The sequence below is a fragment of the Pinus tabuliformis genome, chromosome 3_1 (assembly GCF_031772625.1).
Source record: "Pinus tabuliformis cultivar Carrire ecotype Pingquan chromosome 3_1, CPIR1, whole genome shotgun sequence".
NCBI classification, from domain to species: domain Eukaryota; kingdom Viridiplantae; phylum Streptophyta; class Pinopsida; order Pinales; family Pinaceae; genus Pinus; species Pinus tabuliformis.
In genome coordinates, this window is record NC_142301.1 from 251,628,267 (window position 1) to 251,651,170 (window position 22,904).

General features: G+C 37.4%; 1 protein-coding gene across 3 annotated transcripts in view; it reads right to left on the reverse strand.

Moving 5' to 3' along the window:
• LOC149186741 (peroxisomal fatty acid beta-oxidation multifunctional protein AIM1-like) overlaps positions 1-22,904 on the reverse strand; it is a 42,175-nt gene that overhangs the window by 15,606 nt on the left and 3,665 nt on the right. For 2 of the 3 annotated variants that reach the window (XM_089411110.1, XM_089411112.1), the window contains 6 exons: positions 22,588-22,650; positions 12,815-12,874; positions 12,613-12,680; positions 8,906-8,987; positions 629-684; positions 163-465 (listed from right to left, as the gene is read on the reverse strand). In XM_089411110.1, coding sequence (XP_089267236.1) covers positions 163-465; positions 629-684; positions 8,906-8,987; positions 12,613-12,680; positions 12,815-12,874; positions 22,588-22,650 — 632 coding nt within the window. The remainder of the gene's footprint in view (positions 1-162; positions 466-628; positions 685-8,905; positions 8,988-12,612; positions 12,681-12,814; positions 12,875-22,587; positions 22,651-22,904) is intronic. The other variant, XM_089411113.1, reaches the window with a different exon arrangement.

The following is a 22,904-nucleotide window of genomic DNA, read 5'->3' on the forward strand; positions in this document are numbered from 1 at the left end:
TTGGATGCAGAAATTTCCAAGTTGCTACAGTTATGAAGTTTATTTCTAACGTAATCATTACAATAACTAGATATACCGTTGAACAACTTTACAAGAGGACGCAAATTCTTTCATTTCATTTAGAATAAACACTTCTAAATGATGGGTTTGGCAAAAACAAACCAATATAACTCCTGCAACAGCACCATTCACCAACCCCTCCTTGATTACATCCAACAATACTGAAGGGTAGGAAACATTAGTATATGTCTTCTTTACTTTAGCTCTGGCATTCTCCAACACATCCAGTGCTTTTGGTAAAGAACCTAGCTTATCTACTCTTTGGAGAGACCGTTGCCAAGGATGATGACCTTCATGAATGTCTAGTGCCCACTTCCGAGCTGCTGCAAGAAGGTCTGAATGAGCCACAACATCATCTACAAGTCCAACTTTAAGTGCCTCTTTCGAATCCAAAGTCTTTGAAGCCTGTTTAGCACAAATATCACAATACATAAGTTACAATAAATTAAGCTCTAAATAACAAAAGCCAAATTTTAACATTAACTGTAGATTGTACATGCCAAAAAATCAATACTAAAGATAGATTGGTCATATCAAAAATTTAACATTAACAATAGATTGTACATACCAGTAACATGTCAATTGCAAATTGAAGTCCAACCAATCGAGGCAATCGTTGTGTGCCTGCACTTATAACAATAAAAGAAATGACTATATTAATAAAAGAAATACTGTTGAAATGCCTGAAATGTTGTAACAATTGAAATCAACAAGACCATGTGATAATACCTTGTTTCTAGCAAAAATCAGAGAGTCAAGTTGCTATTATTATCAAACAACCATGGTGAAACATGCACTAGTGCGACTGATCATAAACAAGAATAATAATACAATGCATTATGAGCATGCAAGTGCAGTGTTTTATATAATCAATGGTGAGGGGAAAACAGCATTGCCCCACGATGAGACTTGGTCAAAGTTTTCTTAGTCAAAGATGCAATATATTTTTATTTTATATTTGCAGATCTCACCTAACTCTCCAACTACAAAATTTTGTACTCTTGTATATGATCTAATGGAATATATAGTGTAGTTGTACAGTTTGGCAATTTCATTCCTGCATTTTTCTTACTGTGAAATTGTTGACATTTTTCACTTGTGCATATATCAAATTTCAACTGGTATCAAAACCCGAAGATCACGCTTCTTTAGGTTCGACATTTTATGGATTTTCTTGGAGATTTTCCCACCCAAAATTCCAGATTAAACTCTCGCCACATCTTGCACCAAGATCTTGAAAACATAACATATGGGTAACTACTAGACATCATTTACAGGTAGCTGACATGTTTTCATCTTGAATTCGTAAGGGTTTCCTATGCTAATACAACCCCCCATCAAGCCTTGTCCAAAGAAATAGCATTCCTTGGAAACCTCTACAGAAGTGTCCATCCTCTCCTTCTTCAATAATCTAGAAGGTGAATGAGGCTCATTTATCTCAACCTGAACCCCTCGTGCTACTACATCTAGTTGTTCAAACTCAAAAGGGAGATGTAGCTAGTGCTGTCATGCCACGAGGTCTATGAGCCTCCCACAGTTCACAGTCCTCCTCATACCTCCTTGAAGACTCTAGTTCTTGAATTTCATAATGATATTTTTGTCCATCTGCTATTTCTTTCTTTTTCTCAATGATATTTTGCTTATGTTCCATAACCAAATCTAATTCCTCCTAAATCTCCCTAATTTCCTCATTTAGTTTTTCACTTCTCACTTATTCAACTCTTGCAGGGTTTCTATGCCTCCAATATCATCCTTCACCATACCAGCAACATTCTTTGGGTTCTATTATATCCTGTCAGAGTAAGCATTAAGGGGATATCATCCAAGGAGTCCTCCTCTATTCTCTTAGGACACACATTCTTTAGATATTTGCATTTTTTACACCAACCATCTTAACAAGGATCTTCACATAGCTTAGATTATCTAAAAGTCTACCCTTTCACCTCTATTTAACTCCATCCCAGAGACCATCTCCTCAATCCAATTCTACTAGAATCTTGGCCATGGAAATACTCTCCATTGTCCTAGTTCTCTCATCCACAATAAGGAATCTACCAATTCTATCTCCAATGACCCTAAATACCTATTTGTGCCAAAACTTCAACGGTAGATAAGGTAATTTGATTCATATAGGTGCTTTATTGGCCATTTCATTCATAAAATCAAAGCAGGGAGAACAATAGTTAAAAGAGAGCAGAATTACCCAAAAGACATAAATCAACCACAATCATTTCTTTATCTTCTTTGCTCCTAAAAAGGAATGTAATGTAGCCTCTTGTTCCTATTGGAAATTGGGAGGTTTTTCATTTTATCATTAGATTTCCATTACATGATAATTACTTGTGAGACAGTTAGCATTTTTATTATTGTGATTTCTTTCTTTATCAAGCAATTACCATAAAACATGAAGATCACAGAAGACAATAGAACACAAGATATAGGCTCCAAGCTAGGGAAAAACCCCTTCAAGGGGAAAACCCAAAAAATTCTCTTCTTATAGAACCATATCAAATGAGATATCCAAGACCCACAACCATAGAAACTTCCACCTCTAGATGCCAAGTCAAACCTTTCTTCCTTCCAACAGATTCATCAGCAAGAGACCAGCAACAAGAGATGAACCAAGATAGATCTTCCACAAGTTCTACCATAAGAAGATATCTTCTTTTTCAGATTTCGGCTCTCCATGTCTTCTCTAACCTATCGACGATATTTCAGAGCAAAAAAATCCAACTGTGTGTGTCCTAAATGAGCTCCATCTTCCCTTTATTTATATATATTAGAGGGGTGCGAATAGACATGTCCTTTGGGGCAAGGCCAACTTGAGATGCAGGCTGACTTGGCATCTAGAAGGGGTTTTGTCCCAAAATTACATAATTAAAATTCTTTTTCTTTTTTTTTTACATTCGGTCCAAATAGGACTTTGACTCAAAAACCTAAAAGCATGAAGAACATGCTTGTCTAGAAAAATAATAATATTTTTTCTTTTTCTTTTCTTTTTCTTTTTACATAAAATACATAATGGTACAAATTATGAAGACTGAAACTAGTTACATTCTCCAACACTCCCTCCTAACTAGGGAGGTATTCATAATTGTACACATGTTACCAATGTTGCACGACTCGTACTCGTATAAGACTCGTCTAACTATTGACTCGGTGACCCATATAAGACTAGGCAAAATGCAGAAAAAAAAAATAAATAAATAAATATGAATTTTGAGTGGGTCCACGGGTCTTCAAGGGTTCAATACGATTAGACAGGTTCTATGAGGGTTTAGACAAGTACGGGTAGAGACCACAGGTCCTATGTGAGTGACCCGTCTTGCTATAGAACCCGTCAAGACCCGCGGGTATTCGCAGGTCTTATAAGAGTCGTGCTACACTACCTGGTACACGGATACTCTCAAACTGAAATGCTCTCATAAGAAGACTCAGATTGATAAGCCATCTTTAAGCATCAACATCATGACCAACATTGTCAACATAGTAAGGCCTTTAACTGATAAGCTCTATTTATATCATAGCATATAGCTAGGAGGCTTTACGTGAGACACCACACTACCTCTTAAGGCACATACCCCATCCGGATGTTCACTAGGTGTGTCCTTTTAGGACTTATTATCTTGGATTACCCATCATCAAAGAATTCCAGTCCTCTTCAACCACTCTTATCTTGGATACATGTGGGATACCATTCAATGTTCTTCGCTCACCTTATTGGCATGAAATGGTTTCTGCCATCAATGATGCCCCTAAAGGATACAAGAGCCCTGGGTATGACAAAGCTAGAATTGTGGGACTTGATCGTGAAAAAGCCAAAATAACAAATGCTTTGGGTAAATTCACAAATGCTTGGAATGAATATGGGGTATCCATTGTATCTAATGGTTGGACAAATGTAAAAGGCAAGCCATTGATAAATGTTCTTGGTGTGTTTGCTACTGGTGCAGTCTTCCTTTCATCACATGATTACTTAGAAAAGTTCAAGACCGCCATCAACATTGCACAACCATTAATTCAAACAATTGAAAGTATTGGGCCATACAATGTCATCCAAGTCATCACTGATAATGCTTCTAATTGTAAGGCAGCGGGAGCAATCATTGAGGATAAATACCCCAACATATTTTGGTCTGGGTGTTTGGTTCACACAATGAACCTTTTGATGCATGACATTATTAAGATGAAGGAACCTCAATACAAATGGATTGGTGAATTGTACAAGAGAGGCAAGAAAATGATAAAATTTATTACTAATCATAGCAATACCCATAGACTTTTCTGCAATCACTCAAGGTTGGAGCTATCAAAGCTTGGGAAGACTAGATTCACTAGCTCACCTTCAGGCACCTTTTGAAGGTAAGTGAGTTATTGGCTAGCATGGTATCAAGTCCAAATTGGTAGGCATTAAAGGACAAGGTTGCAACCACAACTAACAGGGAATATTTTGAAGAGGTGAAGCACACCGCTCTTGATGGTCAGTTTTGGGCAAGTGTGAGGGATGTTTTGCAATACACCAAGCCCATTTATAACATGATTTGTTTTGAAGATATAGATGCATCGGTGATTAGGGAGGTGTATGAGCAGATGGATAACATGTTGGGGCAAATAAAAGATATTGTTCAGCTGAAAGATCCCATCTTGTATGATCATATTTACAAATATGTGTGTGCATGGTGGGATAAACTTAATGTTCCACTACATGCCTTGGTGTATGTCCTTATGCCAAAATACTACTCTCCATCTTGGTTGGGCAAACTTGCACCTGGGGGTGGGGTTAGGATCAAACCCCATATAGATCCAAAGGTACAAGTTGGGTATATGGCAACATTAGACAAGTTGGTCCTTGACAAGGAGTGTGCTAGATTGTGTGGAGAATTAGGCAAATACTTTAGTCAAACTGGAGTGTTTGGTTCTTTGCATGCAATCGAAGATAGGGATAGAATGGATCTTGTTGAATGGTGGAACATTTATGGCTTTGCAGGACCTTTGGCAAAATTGGCAATAAAAGTGCTTTCCCAGGTTGTCACTACTTCTACAGAGAGGTGTTGGAGCACCTATACCTTCATACATAATGTGAGAAGCAACTGCCTCAATGAAAATCGGAAAGAAAGCTTGGTTTTTGTGCACTACGACTTGAGGTTGTTGACACATTGTTATGAGCAGGCTCGTACTCATACATCATATATGACTTGGGACAAAAACCTAAGAGGACAATTTGCAGGATGGAGCTATACATTTAGAAGAATTGGAAGTTGAACTTTTGAAAGATGATGATGAGGCAGCAGCAGCAGCAACAGCCATGCCACCCCATCATCCAATAGCAGTGATCGAGTTCCACCAACTTTGTCGCCACCTCCATTTGCAGCGTCACATGGAGGTCATGTGCCTTCTGGTTTTGGACATGGTCGTCCAACTATGCGGGAGGAAACGCCCAATAGACCATGAGAAAAGAAATTAGAAATTTCTCGTGGCAAGAGGGCCAAGCAGTAGCTAACTTGTCTTTTCTAGTTTCTAGTAGTTTTTAATATTTATAACTATTGACTCTTTCATATTTATTATGATATTTTTTTAAACAATATATGACAATTTAAGTTTGAAGTTGAAATTGGCAATTATAACTCATTGGTAATGAATTATGAATATGATGCTTCGTGAAAGTTGAAACATTTCATTTCATGTTTGATATTCTTTGTTATAGTTTGGTAATGGTTACAAGTACAACTTTAGTGATGACAAATGTTATATATTGAATTTTGAAAGTTTGAAACTTTAAGATTGATGAATCATGAGACTTGATATGTTGTAACATGTAACTTGTGGACATGTGGTTGATGAAGATTATAACTTCTAGATGATTGATGTTATATGGTTTAATCCATGTTTTTATGCTTTTTATATCTAATTCATCATTCTACATGCTTTTGTTGACATATATGCATCAAAATATATAAAAATATATATTATATAAAATTCACTCCCAATTTGCTCCCGAACCAGGAGTTTTTGAAAATGTCGCTCCCCGCTCCCGCTCCCGCTCCCAAACAACCTTGACATGGCCAACAAGAAGAATGTCCAGAGCTATCTGAAGATCTCCAAGGAAGAATGAGCAAGCATCCAATTGAGGTCAATCAGCCACTAAGTAAGCCACCTCTAACGTGCAAATCCATCACAAACCATACAAGGGATAATCATACATTCTGTTCCCCAAATCTCATGAACCACCCCCAAACATGGCGTAAATGCTTTTGGAGTAACCCCAAAAGTTAACAAGTTCAAGTCCAACTAAATCCCACTAGGTTTTGAGCTTCTATTGTGATTGGTGGTTGAGTCACCCTCCATCCAAATATTCCAAGGATGGGGATCCCACAAGGATTTCCTTGAAAACTATATATATATAGTTATACATGTTCTAAAATTCTAAAAGTAAATTCATGAAATTATCAGTTGAATGATTTCCTTGAAAACTATCCATCTATCTATAATATAAACTTTCTAAAATTCTAAAAGTAAATTCATGAAATTATCAGTGGAAATTTTATTCCAAAAAATAAAGATCGCCAAAGGGTAGGGAATTAGACTTGCTCTTATACTGCTTGTGATGTACATTGTGTTGATCAAATAGGAATAGGATGCCATAAGAATTAATAAGAAAGGGACGTGCCTATCTAAAAGGACAAAAAAATACAATAAAGGTAAAAGATACAACAGTTGATGATATATAGATGACACAAGGGGCTTGACTATGCTGAAGACAACCTGCTATACTTATTATTCAATATACTTAGTATAGATTAGGTATATTACATAATAGGTGTTATACAAATAGTGGGGTTATGTGGTTAGGCTCACTAATGTACCAATAAATTCTAAGAGAAATAAACAAGGTGGCCAGGCTATACTTCGATTCATCTAATTGCATAACTTGACATCTTTGTATATAACAAGACATGAAACACTTGTAGCACATTGAAGCTACCTTATGGAGCTAAATAAGTACAAATTCTAGGTGTGTAGTAAGAAGAGTTTATCCATCATGAACTGGATCTTATATCTGGGATGCCTAATTGACAAGAAAGCACTACAAATAGGTTTAGATAAGTTTAGGATCATGATTTAGTGGATAATGCTGTATAACAAGACTGCCTAATTTAAGAAGCCATTTGGGAATGACAAACTACTAGCATAAGTTCATCTCTCATTACTCCAATGTCACTTTACCTTTGAACACTATGAAAGAATGCCAACTTTATCTAGATTGAACTGTAGAACCCAATTCAATGAATTTTAGTCTTAAGAGGAGGATCTATAGTGCACCTTTATTGGCACTGCCAAACCTTAGACAATCCTTTGAGATAGAAATAGATATAGCAAGATACTCCTTCATAGGAGACTATTCTCACTAGAAAAGACAGACAAGTAACATCAAACAAAGACAATATCTAATGTTGTGGTCAAGCATCCAACCTATGACAAAGAACTGTACGCTATTATGCAAGCCATGAAGCACTGGTGACATAGTTTGTTGAGCAAGATGAACAGAATGCATGCTGACCATAAGCCATTACCATATCTCCCAGCACAATCTAACTCATACAAAATCTGGCATCTGAAATGAATTACACCCTTCAATAATTCAACTGGTGATTTGTAACAAGAAAGGGGCAAAGAATGGTCTATTCCAGATAACGAAACAAAGGGGCAACAATTCCTTCAAACTGAACTTGCCACGATATTCAAGCATGTATCCAGCATTCAGTGTAGAACAACTAGAGCTGTATGGGCTACCATTGTTGGATGAAGCAGAAGAAAACAAGTCAATTCGCTGCATCAAACTTCATTTTGAAAACATAGAAATTGTTGGACACTCTATTACAAGTTGAGAAGTAGATGAGAAAGAATACATGCAAATTGTACCAAGTCAGAGAACGAGAATAACTGCCTTAAAAAGTTAAAACACAAGCCTTACAGAGAAAACTAGCTCCAAAAGGAGTCCACATATCAAAAGAATAAGATGCCTGTGAATGATCATCCTCTTAATAGGGAGGCAAGATCTGTCTAGGACAGACAAGTCTAGAGAATCACCAGAAAAACCAACGACTAGTGAAAGACAATAACCAGTCAAAGAATATACAAGCCACTCAATGGAGTAGACTAGTTTATAAACTGACCAAATGTTGATGTCCAAGTTGGATTGATAACCATTACTAGTTAGCTGAACAGTCGCCCAGTAAAATAGACAACTACATCCCAGAGGAAGCTGTCCAAAAGCTCTTAGTACTTAACACTGGGGGCTAGCAGCTGGATAGGAGATAAAGGGAACTTTGGATCCTTCTCAGTAAATCCAGTAGCACCTCGAAGAAGCCTCTGCTTGAGAGAATCAACTCCATAAACTGTACCGTAATATTTTATTATGATGTAGTTTATTTTGCTTTGTACAAAATTTGGGACTCCATCTGAATGTCTGTGCAATGTCTTACAGCGTGTGCACACAAAAGCACTTAATCTAACTTTTCAAAAGCCAGTACAGCAACTATAAAAGCCACACACAACACCATAAAGTAGAAAAGCCAATGTCAAGTTCACTTTCCACATTTAACCACATTTTTCATTCACTTATTAAGATTGAGTTTAATCCTTTGAAGTTACAAAACATATCAAACCTAATAACATGTGTAGAAGAACAGTTTCAGGCAATCTTTAAAACAACGTCCTTTTCTATTCTAGTATCAATTCTGACCTTTTCAAATAGAATATGTACTAATCAGAGTGCGTAGACTGGTGTTTAGAACAGAATAATTGTCACAAACGTGTGCAAGTAGAAAATTATTCATAAACTTACCTCCAAGTCCTGGAATGATACCAAGTTGAAGTTCAACAAGTCCCAGTTGAACATTAGGAGCAGTTATACGTGCATTGCAAGCCTGAAAAGAAAAATATTTCAGAAAGGCATCCTTTAAATATGATATCTCACAGGAATTTCACTAAGATGCTATTAACAATGGTTACAAGGTCTAAAATCATAAAAGAGGGACAGAATTTTAATTATGTTTCCAACCACTGAAATGACAAATGATAATCCGACAACTGTAGATTATGAAAAGAATAGTGAACAGAGTGATTGATTATGCTTCCTGATACATATCATATTGTATGAGGTTACACATTGTGATTTTCATCACATTGGTGGAGTTTGTGTTTATTTTTGGCAGCTGTGGTCAGTATTCTTCAGTTGCATTAGCCCACAAAAATTAAAAGTGAATGAAAATGCGAATTTGAATTCAAGTCGGCTCCAAATAAAAGAAGGAAAATTTTAAAATTTGAATTTGAATTTACTTTGCCTCCAAAAAGTCACGTCGGCCCTCCAAAAAGTACAAGTCAGCTCAGTGAAAAGACACACCAATTCGAGCACCCCAATCACTATATATTGCCATCACTTCAAGAGAAATTTGGGTCATCTCCTACACATCTATTTTTATGTTCACACTTGAAAGGAGCTGAGGAAAGAGGCTAAGTTTTTCTGTGGAGGATAATCTTCTGTGGCAGCCGAGTTTATCTTGTATTTGACCAGCATTGACCAGCAGGCTAACTCACACGCGTGGCCACATGGTTTGACTGTTTGACAGAGATTTTCTGGGCAGAATTTATAGGCAGTTGACCACAGGTCAAACGAATTTCAGAGGAGCCGCAGGAAGCTGAAATCTGGCCCTGTTGACCAGGGTTGACCAAATTTCTGAGGCAGCAGCACGAAGGCTGAAATGTTGGTCTGTTTGACCAGGTTTGACTCATTTGTTTCTGTGGTCAGTTTGACCTAAATTGATTGGAAAAATCAGATTGTATCTCTTGTTGAATTAGACAATTTCTCCTAAGAAAAAGTTGCTGGGTTTTTCCCTAGTTAGGGTTTTCCCAGGGTAAAAAATTGTGTCTCTTGTGTTTGACTCTCTTTATGATCCTACTGTCATTATTGCATTTATGGTTGAAATTTATGAAGTATAATTGCTTAATGATAATCTGGAATGTGCTAAAGTAATAACAATATCATTGGAAATAATTATCAGTTTCAGAAATTGTGCTTGTCTATATTGCACTTGAAAAAATCAACATGGTATTAGAGTGAGGTTTGAGGCCTGAGCTCATCCACAGAGAATAAGGTCGAATTCATGTCTGTTGTTAGGGCTGTTCTGTCCTCAGAGAAATGTCTGTTGAAGGGCTGAATTAGCCCTGTGAGCCACAGATAGAGGGTCTGCTTAAGCCACAGACAGGGGGCCGAGCAAGGTCTATATAGGCTACAGGCAGGAGACGAGGTTAAGGCTGTGTAGACCACAAACAGTAAAGGGCTGGAGGAGGATTATCACAAGCCATGTGGAGACTTGATCTGCCCACAGACAGAGGCTATGTAGAGGCCAGATCTGGTCATGGATTATGTGTATTCTAGGCCACAACAAGGGCTAAGTCCAAGCCACAAAAAGGGGCTAATTATCTTGAGATCTAGCAGCAGAAGGAGACCTGAGGCAGGGACAGAACAGGCTACCGAGTTAGAGGAAGGTGCTGGCTGAAGTCCTAGAAGAGGCTGAGAGTCACAGCCTTGTGAACAGAAGGGTCCAAGAAGGAGCAGCAAAAGAGGCCAGTCTTGGCATAAAAAGGGAGCAGCAATGATTCTATGCTAAAGCCATAGGCTGAGGAAGAGTCTAAGGTCAGACCGCAGGCCTACAAAGGGAGCCGAGAGGACTCAGAGCCTTATGAAATAAGGCCGAGGTGTCTCTGTGTTGTAGAAAGGCCAGCGAGGAGTCTTGGAAGCTGTTGTTCATGAAAGGAGACCAAGTTTAGGCCTGGTTGAAAGGACTGTGTTGAGGCTTATATCAAAGTTTTCTTTAGAACTGTTTCCTTGTATTACAGAAGCAGAAGTTGTACATTGTCACAATTACAAACCTTGTATGATTAAAGAAGGGTTCCTTGACAAGCATCTGTAGAAGAAACCTTTGAATAAGCATTGGAGGACAGAATGTAAGAATTATGAAATTGTATGCAATGGAAAGTTGGAGGTTGGTCCAAAGCCAGAGGGAGCTCCTTCAATTATTTGTGTAAAGCAATAAAATTCCAGTAAAGATTCACTAATGATAAATGATCTTCAAAGGTTTGATATGATGGCATGTTGTAATGAATCAATGTCAAATTCTTCTCAAGGTATAATGATTGATTCCATGACTATAGCAGGAAAATTTGCACATGACAAATTTGTTGGACTTGCAAAGGGTGTCGTGAAATTGAAAATCTTAGCTTTTGTAAACCCTAGAAAATATGAAGGTTATGAGTTAAAGGTTTGTGAAACCCTAGAACGTGACCAAGAATGCTGAATGCTAGTAGGAGTATGCACTTGGTAACATGAAGATGTCATTAGCTTGCAGTTGAGCGCTTTTGGTGTGGATGGACAATTCACAGATGAAGAAACCCTAGTTCATACAATTCATGCAAGGAAGAAAAGGCATAGCAACATGCATTAGTAGCTGATGAGTTTGCAGATGGATTTCAATGATTTCTGCAAGAAGGCAAGGATGTAGAGGGAGTTGACAAGGATCAGCCTTTTGGAATATTGCATTTCCTGTTGTTTTAACATGGAGGCTTTGCTTGTTGTAATTTTGTCACTGAAAATACAATATTTAAATCACCAAAAACACAAATTGAAATACATCATAAAAAACCCATTTTTTGAGCCGCAACTTGTACAAAATATTTATATTCAGTGCAATACAAAAATAATGGATGGGAAAAATGATCATACTGTCCAATCATCAATGTCCATGATTGTCCCCATTTTAGCTATATGTTCAAATTACCCCTGAAATCTGCCCAGAAAATTCCTGAAAGCTATCTGAAAAATCCCTAAAATCTTCCTAAAACATCTTAGGGACAACCAGTAAGTTCCCGAGTCGAAGTCCCCAGCAGTTTGGGGATGTTTCCTAAGGGTCCTCAAATCCCCGGAATGCAGGAACATAGGGAACATGAGCTTTTTTTTTTTGCTGGGCTGGGGGGCAAGGACCCCATACAACTTAGAAAAAACAGTAAACAATTTGAGGACAAATGAAATCAACATATGCAACAAATAATTTGGCAGAATTTCAAGACTTGGATTTGACAAATATGAACAAGAGTGTAGGGAGATCCATAATGCATCCAAAGTAATGAGATCCAAAGAATAACTTTTACAAGTCAATCAATAGAAACATTTTGCAATGTAATCATGGCTAATTATCAATTTTTATATTATAGAACATTACACCTTCAGAAATTTGAAATTTCAAATTATGTATGGCATATAGAGAGGGAATCAATTACAGTATCATGTTAAAGTTGGAAGGCATCCATGTATACATGAAGACCAATATCCAAAAGAGAATATGTGTTTCTTTCTCAGATGAAAAACTGATGATAATACCATTATGTATCCTTCCATTGGAAGTTGTGAATCAGCATAACAAATAGAAAAGGATGGCATTTTTATGCAATCTAACAATAATAATAACAGGTTGGAAATACTAAAATATGCAATACCATTGCCAACTCCAAGCCACCACCAAGTGCAAAACCTTCAATTGCCGCAACAACAGGCTTTGAACCTCCTATCAAAAGAATGTCCATTTGTGAATGAATGTGAGAAAAATGACAATGTTTTTAAGCAAAGGAATTCATAATTACTCACTATGATATGATCATTCATTATAATAGCAATGGAAGGTCTGTTCCCAATTCTTACCTTCAATCACATCGTTCATAAGGGTAAATCCAGATACAACTAATTCTTCACCATCAGACCCTAATAGCCACAGAAAAATCACAATAAAAATATATTCTGAGCATGTATGCTATGACATAATTTTTTTAGTTTCCATTGAATACCACATAAATCAAAATATTACTGAACATTGCCATTATTCTATTTCTGGCAATTCAATATTCATGTCCTTGACCATGCGCTTTATAATTCCTTACAAGCCATACAAATATAAAGTAAATTGTCAATGCTTCATTGAATGCATCAATATTATCCCAAAAGGTAAGAGAGCATATACATGTCGCATTCTAGCCTATTTTTCCCATATATACAATAAACTAGAGGGTGAAAAATTAATGTTATAATTCATCCCAGCACTGGAGAAAATTTCCAAACCTACTTAAGCTTTGGCACATTTAGATCATGTTCTTCATGTACATTTGCTTTTACACCCTTAACACACTCAAGGAATGCAACTAATTCATTCTAATTCGAGTCCCATTCTTATCAACCTTTTGTTATGTGTTTGGAAGGGAGCTGTTGACCAAAACATTTTTTTCATTAAGTGTATTGGGAGTTAGAGCGCAACCACTTATGTCTTAAACATAGGATAATATAATAGTAATGCCAATTTTTGTTCAAAAAAAAGATACGACATTTACTATTCATAAATCAGTATCTATATTTGATTTAATATGAGGAGAGAAATCTTAGACTTCTTAGACTTGCCTACGTCTGATTTCTGTGGATAATTGTTTCAAGTAGTGTGAAACAAATTCTAGGGACACAATGGCAATCTCCATTAACGTAGAATTAGAGCCAAGTCCTCAAGCTCATTAGCATGGCAGGCACAAAAGAAATATAGTATATTTTCAAAGATATCAATGGTTAACAAATATGGCTAGACAAACTAGAGGATAAACGTAGAAAGGGAAAGAATCAAGCTTAAAAGACATGAAAAAAATGAAAAAAGCAGCCCACGAACTAAAAAATAGGAGCAAAAAGCAATACTTAACAAGCTATGTTTCTTCTCACAATGACAATAATTCAAGTGAGACGATAAAAGGCATCCAAAAGAAGAAAATAACCATCTTAAATAGAAAGAATAGACAAGGTTATGCAATGGCAAGCAACTTAGGCCTAAGCTTCTAGTATTGGCGGAAATCACACAAAAATTACCTTTAACACCAGTTAAGTATTACTTTAACACATTCAAGATTTGATTCAAAATTTACTTAGTTTTCTTCAAAGATAGTACGTTCGGTGAGTTGGGATCTACCAAGTTGTCAAAGACGAAATAAGAAACCTGACCACTGAAAATTATAGCCAAATGGTAAAGGCTTTGTTCATTAATAACCCTCTATTTCCAGAGGAACATAAATGCAATCACTGTTGATTTTTGTAGCTCAGACAGGTACTTCTGCACAGGTCTACTTGTCGAGACGTGTGGAAGTCTTCTAATTGACTCTTAACCTTAACAATTACTTTAATTAATGGAATTACCTAAGTAATTTACTTGTATAAAATTAAAAAAATTAAAAATAAGAAAGTGACTTAATCTAATGAAATGCAAAGGTTATTCACATTAGTGAATTAGATGAATCTTAGCCACTAATCTCAAATGATGTTGAGATCGAATCTCAACCATCAATCACTTTGGAAAATTAGAATTGTGTATTCTGTCAATAACTCAACCTTATAAAAAGAAGGCTGGGAGAGGGAGAAAACAAATTAGTGAGCACAAGACATAGTGAGATAGTGAGATATCGATGACTGGGTGAAGAATTTTCATCCAAATATGCAAGTTACAGAAGAGGAATACAAGGGTGATTTCCTGCAGCGAGATCAATTTCCAGCAGAGGTCTTAAAGCAGGGATTCGCAGCAGCAGATAACCATACGTGTAAGTCTGTACAGCGAAGTTGGACAGTCACATGTGCCACTCGAAGGCATGAAACGGCCAAACGACTGAGCAGACAGCGACATGTGCGACGCGTGGGTTTGCTGACAGCCGCATGTGCCACAGGCAAGAGTGCAGGTTCGCATGTGTGGAAGGACAGCAAATTGTTGGGAGTGATCGGGAGGTTTTTCTGGGGGCTGTACAGGCCATACAGGTGCCCAGTCTTTCCAGAAAAAAAATTGCTGTAATTTGTGTTTTCAGTGGGCCTTTTTCCTAGAAAGGGAGCCCTTGTATGCTTTGAGATTATTTAATGAAAAGCAGATTTTGAAGGGCAGCAAAATTTATGTGTATTGCGGAGATTGGTTTAATTTTTGCTTCCACTGAAATTTATTTATTTGCAAGTTAAAATCCCAGTGGTGCTTATTATTCAGTAAAGTTTGAAATTTAATTTAAAATCAGCAAGTTAAAATCCCAGTGGTACTTATTATTCAGTAAAGTTGAAATTTAATTTAAAATCAGCAAGGAAATTTATTAGGAGATAATTATTCAGTTATTAGGGTTAGAAAATTAACAATCATTTCAAAATATAGCAAATGATGGAGGTCTTCTTCATGGCTACCCCTCCATGCCCATGGGAACATGCACTCACTATTTCACGAAGTCTAAAGGCTACTATCAAGTAAAGAAATGCCTAATAAAGTGACTATTCCAGAAGAAACAATCAATTAGGTTATGAATACTGAAAGAATTTATGGGGGTGTACATAAATCTGAAGATTAAGCTCACTAATTCAATCTAAGGCTCAAAACCTTTAATGATCAATGTTATTCTATTCCAAGATAAACATTAAGCCCCATTCCGATTAATAAATAATTAGAAGAAAAAAAATAAGACGAGGAAATAATATCTTTTCGTCACACAGCAAGAAATCATCAAGCACGAAGATGTTGGGAGAAACAAAGAAAAGAATAGATGAATGTACACAAAAGTGCAAAATACAGTAAGTACAATTAGCCCTTTGCTCTCAAGCTTGGTCCACTGAGATTCAAAGATGATTATTGTACCGAATGATTTGTTGCTTGCTAGACTTTTTGATGTAATTGTTAGGTGTTTCCACAGCCATGACCTGGACAACTTAACTGGGGCCCAGGCCTCCAGAGAAGCATATTGGCACCCACAGGTGAAGCATTGAGAACCATGGGACTCAAATTAGCAACAAAGCATCATACACATCCTTGGGCACCTCCAACACCCACAAATTTTTGGCCTTTTTCCCTACATTTGATGACTTTTTGGGATGATGCACCTACACCTATGAAATCGGATTCGTCCCCCTGGCCCATCGTGTCCCGAACCGGGCGAATCAAACACGATTCAGTCGGATTCATGTTCAATCAAAACACAATCGTGTCCCGATTTTGGGACACGAATCCCAAAAATCAAACCTTCGCACGGTGCTAAAACGCTGATTTGGCCATTCTAATTTCACATTCACCTTTCTTCTTGGTTGTGGGTTTGTTGTGGGTGTGTGAGAGCAAAGAGCAAAGGGTGTGAGAGCATTTTCAAGGAGATTCAAGCAATAGGTAAGTGCATTTTCTCTTTATTTCTTTTGCATTTTTATTACAGCAATTTGCATGTGCATTTATTTTACAAATTTGTGCCACATTTGTTTATTTTTTTTACAGAATTTATGGCTCAATCAAGGGCAGCAGGGAAGGGGCAAAGGAAGGGGAATAATGTCCCCATTGGATATGCCCCTCCTGTCCCAATTCCATCTACTGCAAATGTTCCCTCTATTGCAAGTGGGGTTGCAACAACAGCTTCAAATGTTGAGGGAAGACATCCTCCTCAAGATAACAAATATCCCTTGTGGAAATATGTCACAAGAGAGCAAGGGCCAAGCAGCAAGGTGAAGGGAGGAGGCAATGTGAGTTGGAAATGCAACTATTGCAACACTAATTTCACGAGCACATATTACCATGTGAAATCTCATTTGTTGGCTTTACCAAGTTGTGGAATTGCAGCTTGTACAAAGGTGCCTTTACCAAAGAGGAAAGAAATGGAAAGAGAAGTCAATGTTGGTATGGCAAATGTGGTTGCAAAATCTAAAAAAAAAAAAAAGAATGATGACCCCCTTCCATTCTTGAGGAAAAGCAGCAACAAATTGCCATTTGAGAGTTTTGGTGGGGGACAAGTAGCAAAAAGAAAGGAGATTGCACTTGGTCCAATGGACAAGATTTTTCAGAAAGAGAAACAGGAAGAGCTTGATCTCACCATTTCCTTTTTTTTCTATCAAAACTTCATATCTTTCAATGTTGCACGCTCACCTCTATTTATTGAGATGTGTCGAGCTCTAACTCAAGGGGCTCCATCAGGTTATGTGCCTCTTGGGTTAGAGAAGCTTAGAACCACATTGTTGACGAAGGCAAAAAAAGAGGTGGAAAAAATGCTTGAGCCTATTAAATCAACATGGCCAACGTCTGGGGTTAACATTGTTTCTGATGGATGGACAGATCTAGCACAACACCCACTCATCAGCTTCATGGTGTCTTCCTTGAATGGTCTAGTTTTCTTGAAATCAATGGATGCACTTGGACAATTCAAGGATGCACAATATAGGCGTGAGTTGTTTATTAAAGTTATTGAAGATGTAGGTGTTGATTCTTGTGTGCAAATCATTACAAATAATGCACCTGTTTGCAAGGCTACTGGCATGATTGTGGAAGCTAAATATCCACAAGTGTTTTGGACACCTTGCATTGTCCATTCATTGAACTTAGCACTTAAATCTATTGCTTCTGATGTGCTTTGGATTGGAAGCATTATTGAGGATGCACGATATATCCACAACTTTATACAAAATCATACAAATGCCCTCACTATCTACAAGGAGAACACCAATCTATCATTATTGAAGATTGTGGATACACGGTTTGCCTCTTCATTCATCATGTTGAAGAGCTTGAGGGGATGTCAAGACCACTCTTGGGGCCATGGTTATTTCAGAGTTTTGATCTTTTTGGAGAAAGTCAGATCAAGCAGCCTCTAAAAGAGTGAAGGACACAATGTTAGATGATGCTTGGTGGGAGAGGGTAGATCTACTTATTTAGATCATGGACCCTATCATTTCTTTGCTTCGATTTGCAAATATAGACCAACCCATCCGAGGAGAGGTTTATGAGGGATGGGATTCCGTGATTGAGTCTGTGAGGAGCATTATTTTACAGAGTGAGTGCCCTAAGTATGAGAAATCATCAAAGGCCTTCTTCACCACCATACAGGATATTCTTATCAGCAGATGGGACAATAACTACACACATTTACATTGTTTGGCTCACTCATTGAACGCAAAATACTACATCCATGAGTGGCTAAATGGTGGACCTTCCTGCAGATTCCCTCCTCACATGAATGGTGAAATCTCACACGGGAGGAAAGATGCATTCAGGCAGATTTTTCAAGATAGAGCATCCCTTGATGAGGTGGAGGATGCCTTTGCAGACTTTTCCACTGGCACTGGCCGATTTGTAGGATATGATGTGATTAGAAAAAGGGGGGCTAAGAAACCCTATTCTTGGTGGGCAACTCATGGGGCAACAAGCCCTCCTCTACAGCGGTTAGCCATGAGGCTCCTCTCTCAGGTGACTTCATCCTCTTGTTGCGAGAGGAATTGGAGCACATATGGGAATTTGTATAGTGTCAAGAAGAGCAGGCTTGAGCAGTCCAGGGCAGAGACAATGGTGTATGTGCACACCAACCTTCGTCTTATTTACAAGCAGAGGGATGAGTGGTTGAAGGGAAAGACAAAGATGTGGAATGTCTTTCCTGATGATATAGGTTTGAATAGCAGTGTTGAGTTGGCATCGGCCAACTTGTATCTCAACGATCCAGTGCTAGAGCCTGTCACATTTGATGACGATGATACTGTAGAGGGGTCATCCTCCACACCAGCGGATGCATAGATGAATTTGGATACAGAGGAGGATGCAGCATAGGAGAGTAGTGGTGACCATGATGATGAGTATAGTGATGCTAATTTTGATGATGAGGATTGATGACTCATGAGCTACCTACTGCCTTGAGGCTTGTAGTTGTTTTGCATTTGCTATTTCTATTTGCCATTGGCATTGCACTACCTAACACATTTTGATTTTGATGACTTAATGAGAAAACTACAATATCTTACTATCTTGTCTTTCTCCTATTGGATCATTGATGAACTAGATATGTATTATGAATTTATCATTTATCATTTATGTCACAATTGTATTTGTATGGATAATGTTACTTTGTAAAACTTACATCCAGATGAAGATCATGTTTGAATCAATGAATTTGTATCATGAATGAGAATTTGTGCAAGAAATATCCCTGTGTCTCGTGACTAGACCTAGACCCAGCAAGCCCCCATCTAGCCAATGTTTTTAGACTTAGACTGGCCATCGAACTGGTAGACACCCTAGACCGAGAACCGGTCAAAACCGGAATAGAAACAGTAAAAAAACGGACCAAAAGACCGATCAACCAAGAACACATAAAATACCTAAATTTTAAAGAAAATCATACATATTCATATGCATCCATATGAATCCAGTTATACATAAATAAGCAAAAGTTTTCATCTATATAGCATGTAAGGATTGCACCAAGTGCAATCCATCTCTAAACCGGAAAATACATCAACAAACATGCTCCACATGGTCTCTAGCATCCAAAAAAAATCATGCTACAACAGATACATACATACCATCAAAATGATTTCCTATATTGGGATCTTCGTCATCAACATCACCCTCTAAGAATTAAAATAAGATAGAAAAAATATAGCATGTCAAGTCAAGCTTTTGTTTGAGTGATGGATAATTTTTTAATGGGCTCATGATAGAAGTGTTCGACAACCAATGCAACTAACATCAAGGTACATAGAGGGGTTGGTGCTCTTGACTAAATACTAGTTCCATACTCTGGTACATGACAAAATCCAATGGAGCGTGGCAATCCCCCCAATCCTGAAATCCTAGAAAACTGTTAAGTTTGTTGCATTTTGAGCGAGATCTAAAATTCTACTTTTTCCATATGAAATCCAATGAGGTCAGGACCACTCTCAAACATCCTAAGTCATTTCATGGTAATGTTAAAAGATTAAGTAAAAGGATGAAAATGAAAGATAAAGGAGAATGTCATTGCTTTTTGAAAAAAATTGCATTCAAAGGGTCCTTGGCAGCAATGTACAAAACCGAAGGTCACCAGTCCGAACCGGTTTTGGCCTCAAACCAGTTAGACCAATTGATTCAAACCGGTTCAATCTGGTCCTAATAACACTGCAGTCAGCTTAGCACTTCATGAGGGATGGAAGATGATCCAGCGCCCAGATGAGGATGGTCTCACCCCTTGTGACATGGGAGGGATAGCACCACCTTGGAAGCCCTCAACGTTGCACCAAAGATTAACACTATGGCCATTTGGAGACCCATGAGACCACCTTTGTGCCCCACAGAGAGATTTTGATAGAAGTGTGAAGGACAACCTTCACATCATGATTTTAGAGGGCTTCTGCACCACTAACGACACCTTGAGCCCTCAATGCATATCCTAGAGAGCCTTACGTGTGGATGACGTTAGCATATCTAGCCCTACGGCTCACACATGTGGGCAAATTTGTATGCTTTAGGTCTTGGCTAGTGGGTTGGCTTGTAACCCACCTCGTCATTGTAATTTTACTTGTTGATTAGGGGCTTTTAGGCTTAATTGTATGTATTCCTCGTCATATAAAAAGAGAAGAGGACACTTGAATTATCATCATCACTGGATTGGGATTTTCGGCCTCTTGAGAATTTTTGCCTCTTTGTCTTGTGGGGGATATTGGATCTATGAATGCATTTTGATATTTGGAGCTACTTGCTTGTCTTTGGAGCAGTTGCCTCAGATCCATGGATGGAACTTCATGCATGTTATCTTGTTAGTGAGAATTTTGTTGGAAAAATCTTTTCTTTATGTCTAATGTATAGAATATCTTGAATCTAGGGTTTTCTATTGTGCCCTAATTTATTGAAATTTATTTGATAGAATCTAGATATCATTGTTGCATACATTACTCATGAATAACATGTGAATGATAATCCTAGTGGTGAACTTTGATTAGCTCTCCCATAAAACTTCTTGATCCATTACATAGGTAATTGTTAGGGTTTTTTATGTTAGGGCATCAATTATCCTTCCTCCTTGGCAATTTTTAGCTATCCAATCAACTCATAGACTCTGCCCACCCAAGGAACAAGGCACTGGCCTACCTTATTGGTGATCAAATTCACTTTTCATCCATAAATTTTGTTTCTTTTTCTTTTGACCTAACTTGGCTCCTTCAAGGCCAAGCGTCCAAGCTAGGGATTGGTACGAATTTCTAGGCAAGGAAGATTTTTGGGATTGGAGAGTCTAAATGCCAAGGGTATAGTTGGTTGCCTCAAAATCAACCCTCTTGGTAAGCATTCACTTCAATTTTATCCATAAACTTTCTTGCCCTAAATGTTTGCCCTAGGTAAACCCTAGTTTGGTGTCACTTCAACTTAGTGTGAAATTTCCTTAATTGCAATTACTGGAAATTATTCTTCTATCTTATGCAAATTATTTGCCTTCAAAAACTAATTACAGCAAATAACAAATAAAATCACTACTGAAATTTTCACCAATAATAACAAGAACTGAGAAAATAATGCACACACAAAATTTAGATGAGGTTTAAGGATTGGCATACTTGCATAACTATGTTCCAACCTTCATAGCTTAAGGTGTCATATTTCAAAGCATATCTAAGTTGATTATTAGCTGTATATTGTTGCTAATTCTGACTTAAGTAAGATTTGGATAGATTATCAGTAGTTTTGACACTTGAGTACCCATGTCATATTAGATTACATTAATATCACATATCGTTAGTCTACAAGTCGTCTGAATGTTATTTAGTCATTGAATCACATTTTTCATAGATATTTTGTGGCTCATATTATGGCTAAATCCATACATGACATCAATTCTAGCCAATATTCCTATCCAAAAGAAAGCATCACAATACAGTATTCTAGCAGCCAAGTGTGTGGTGCAGACTCTGGAGGGTTCCATGCTTTTGCAGGTTTTGTTTCAGCATTGGCTGTGCTTTCAACGCAACATATTAGCAGAGCTCGAGGGGCATTTGATTCATGTGACGTTTTGCTAAACTAGGATATATTTTCAACATTTCTCTTCTTTACAAATGTTTCTAGCATTCAATGAGATCAAGTATTCTATTAGACACATGTTCAGAGGCTATTTGCTGGTTATGATGCTAAGCAATGAAACAGCACTGTTAAAATTTCCAAGAGAATTGTGGCTTACAATTTCACTTCTTGGGGTCCTGAAATTAGCACTGAGCATTCATAATTTTAATTTTTAGCATTTTGTTCCACTTTCAAAGAAGAGGGTAGGCAATGTAATCTATAGAGATATTTGTAGTTCTTGTCCTTGACATAAACACATAATGTTAAATCTTCTGATATAATCTATAGAGATATTTGTAGTTCTTGTCCTTGATATAAACACATAATGTATTAATGACAAATGTTAAACCTTCTGTAACTCAAGGTCATGTTTCCACTATTCACTAGTGGAGTTAGTTATGAACCTTCACTACATTGCTACAGGTTTTGGTTTCTACCCATTCAATCTCTTTATGAATATAATGACAAAAAGGCAGTGGCATTGCACATTTAAACAACGTCAGAATAAGATTGAACAGGATCACACCAGTATAAAATATACCTCCTAATATGAAACACATCATGACATTTGAGGAATCCAAATTTCAAATTGCAGCTGCCTTCATACCTTTTTCTTGAATCTTTTGAAATCCCCTGATGTCTCCTCCACCACAGAATTTTCCATTTGCTCCTAAAACAGGACACCAAGGTTAACCAGCCTAGCTTAAAATGTATTATGATGAATGCAGTTTCAAAACTTTTCTTTTATATTCTGTAACAAAACCAAGGTACTGACAAAAGCTAGAACGAAGGCACTGAAAATTATCTCCATGATATAATCAAGCAAACTAAAATAACCTATGGTCCTATACAATAAAAGGCATGTTTATGGTTATAACAAGGAATAAAGAAAGAAGGAACCAATATTAATATCCGCAAATGACC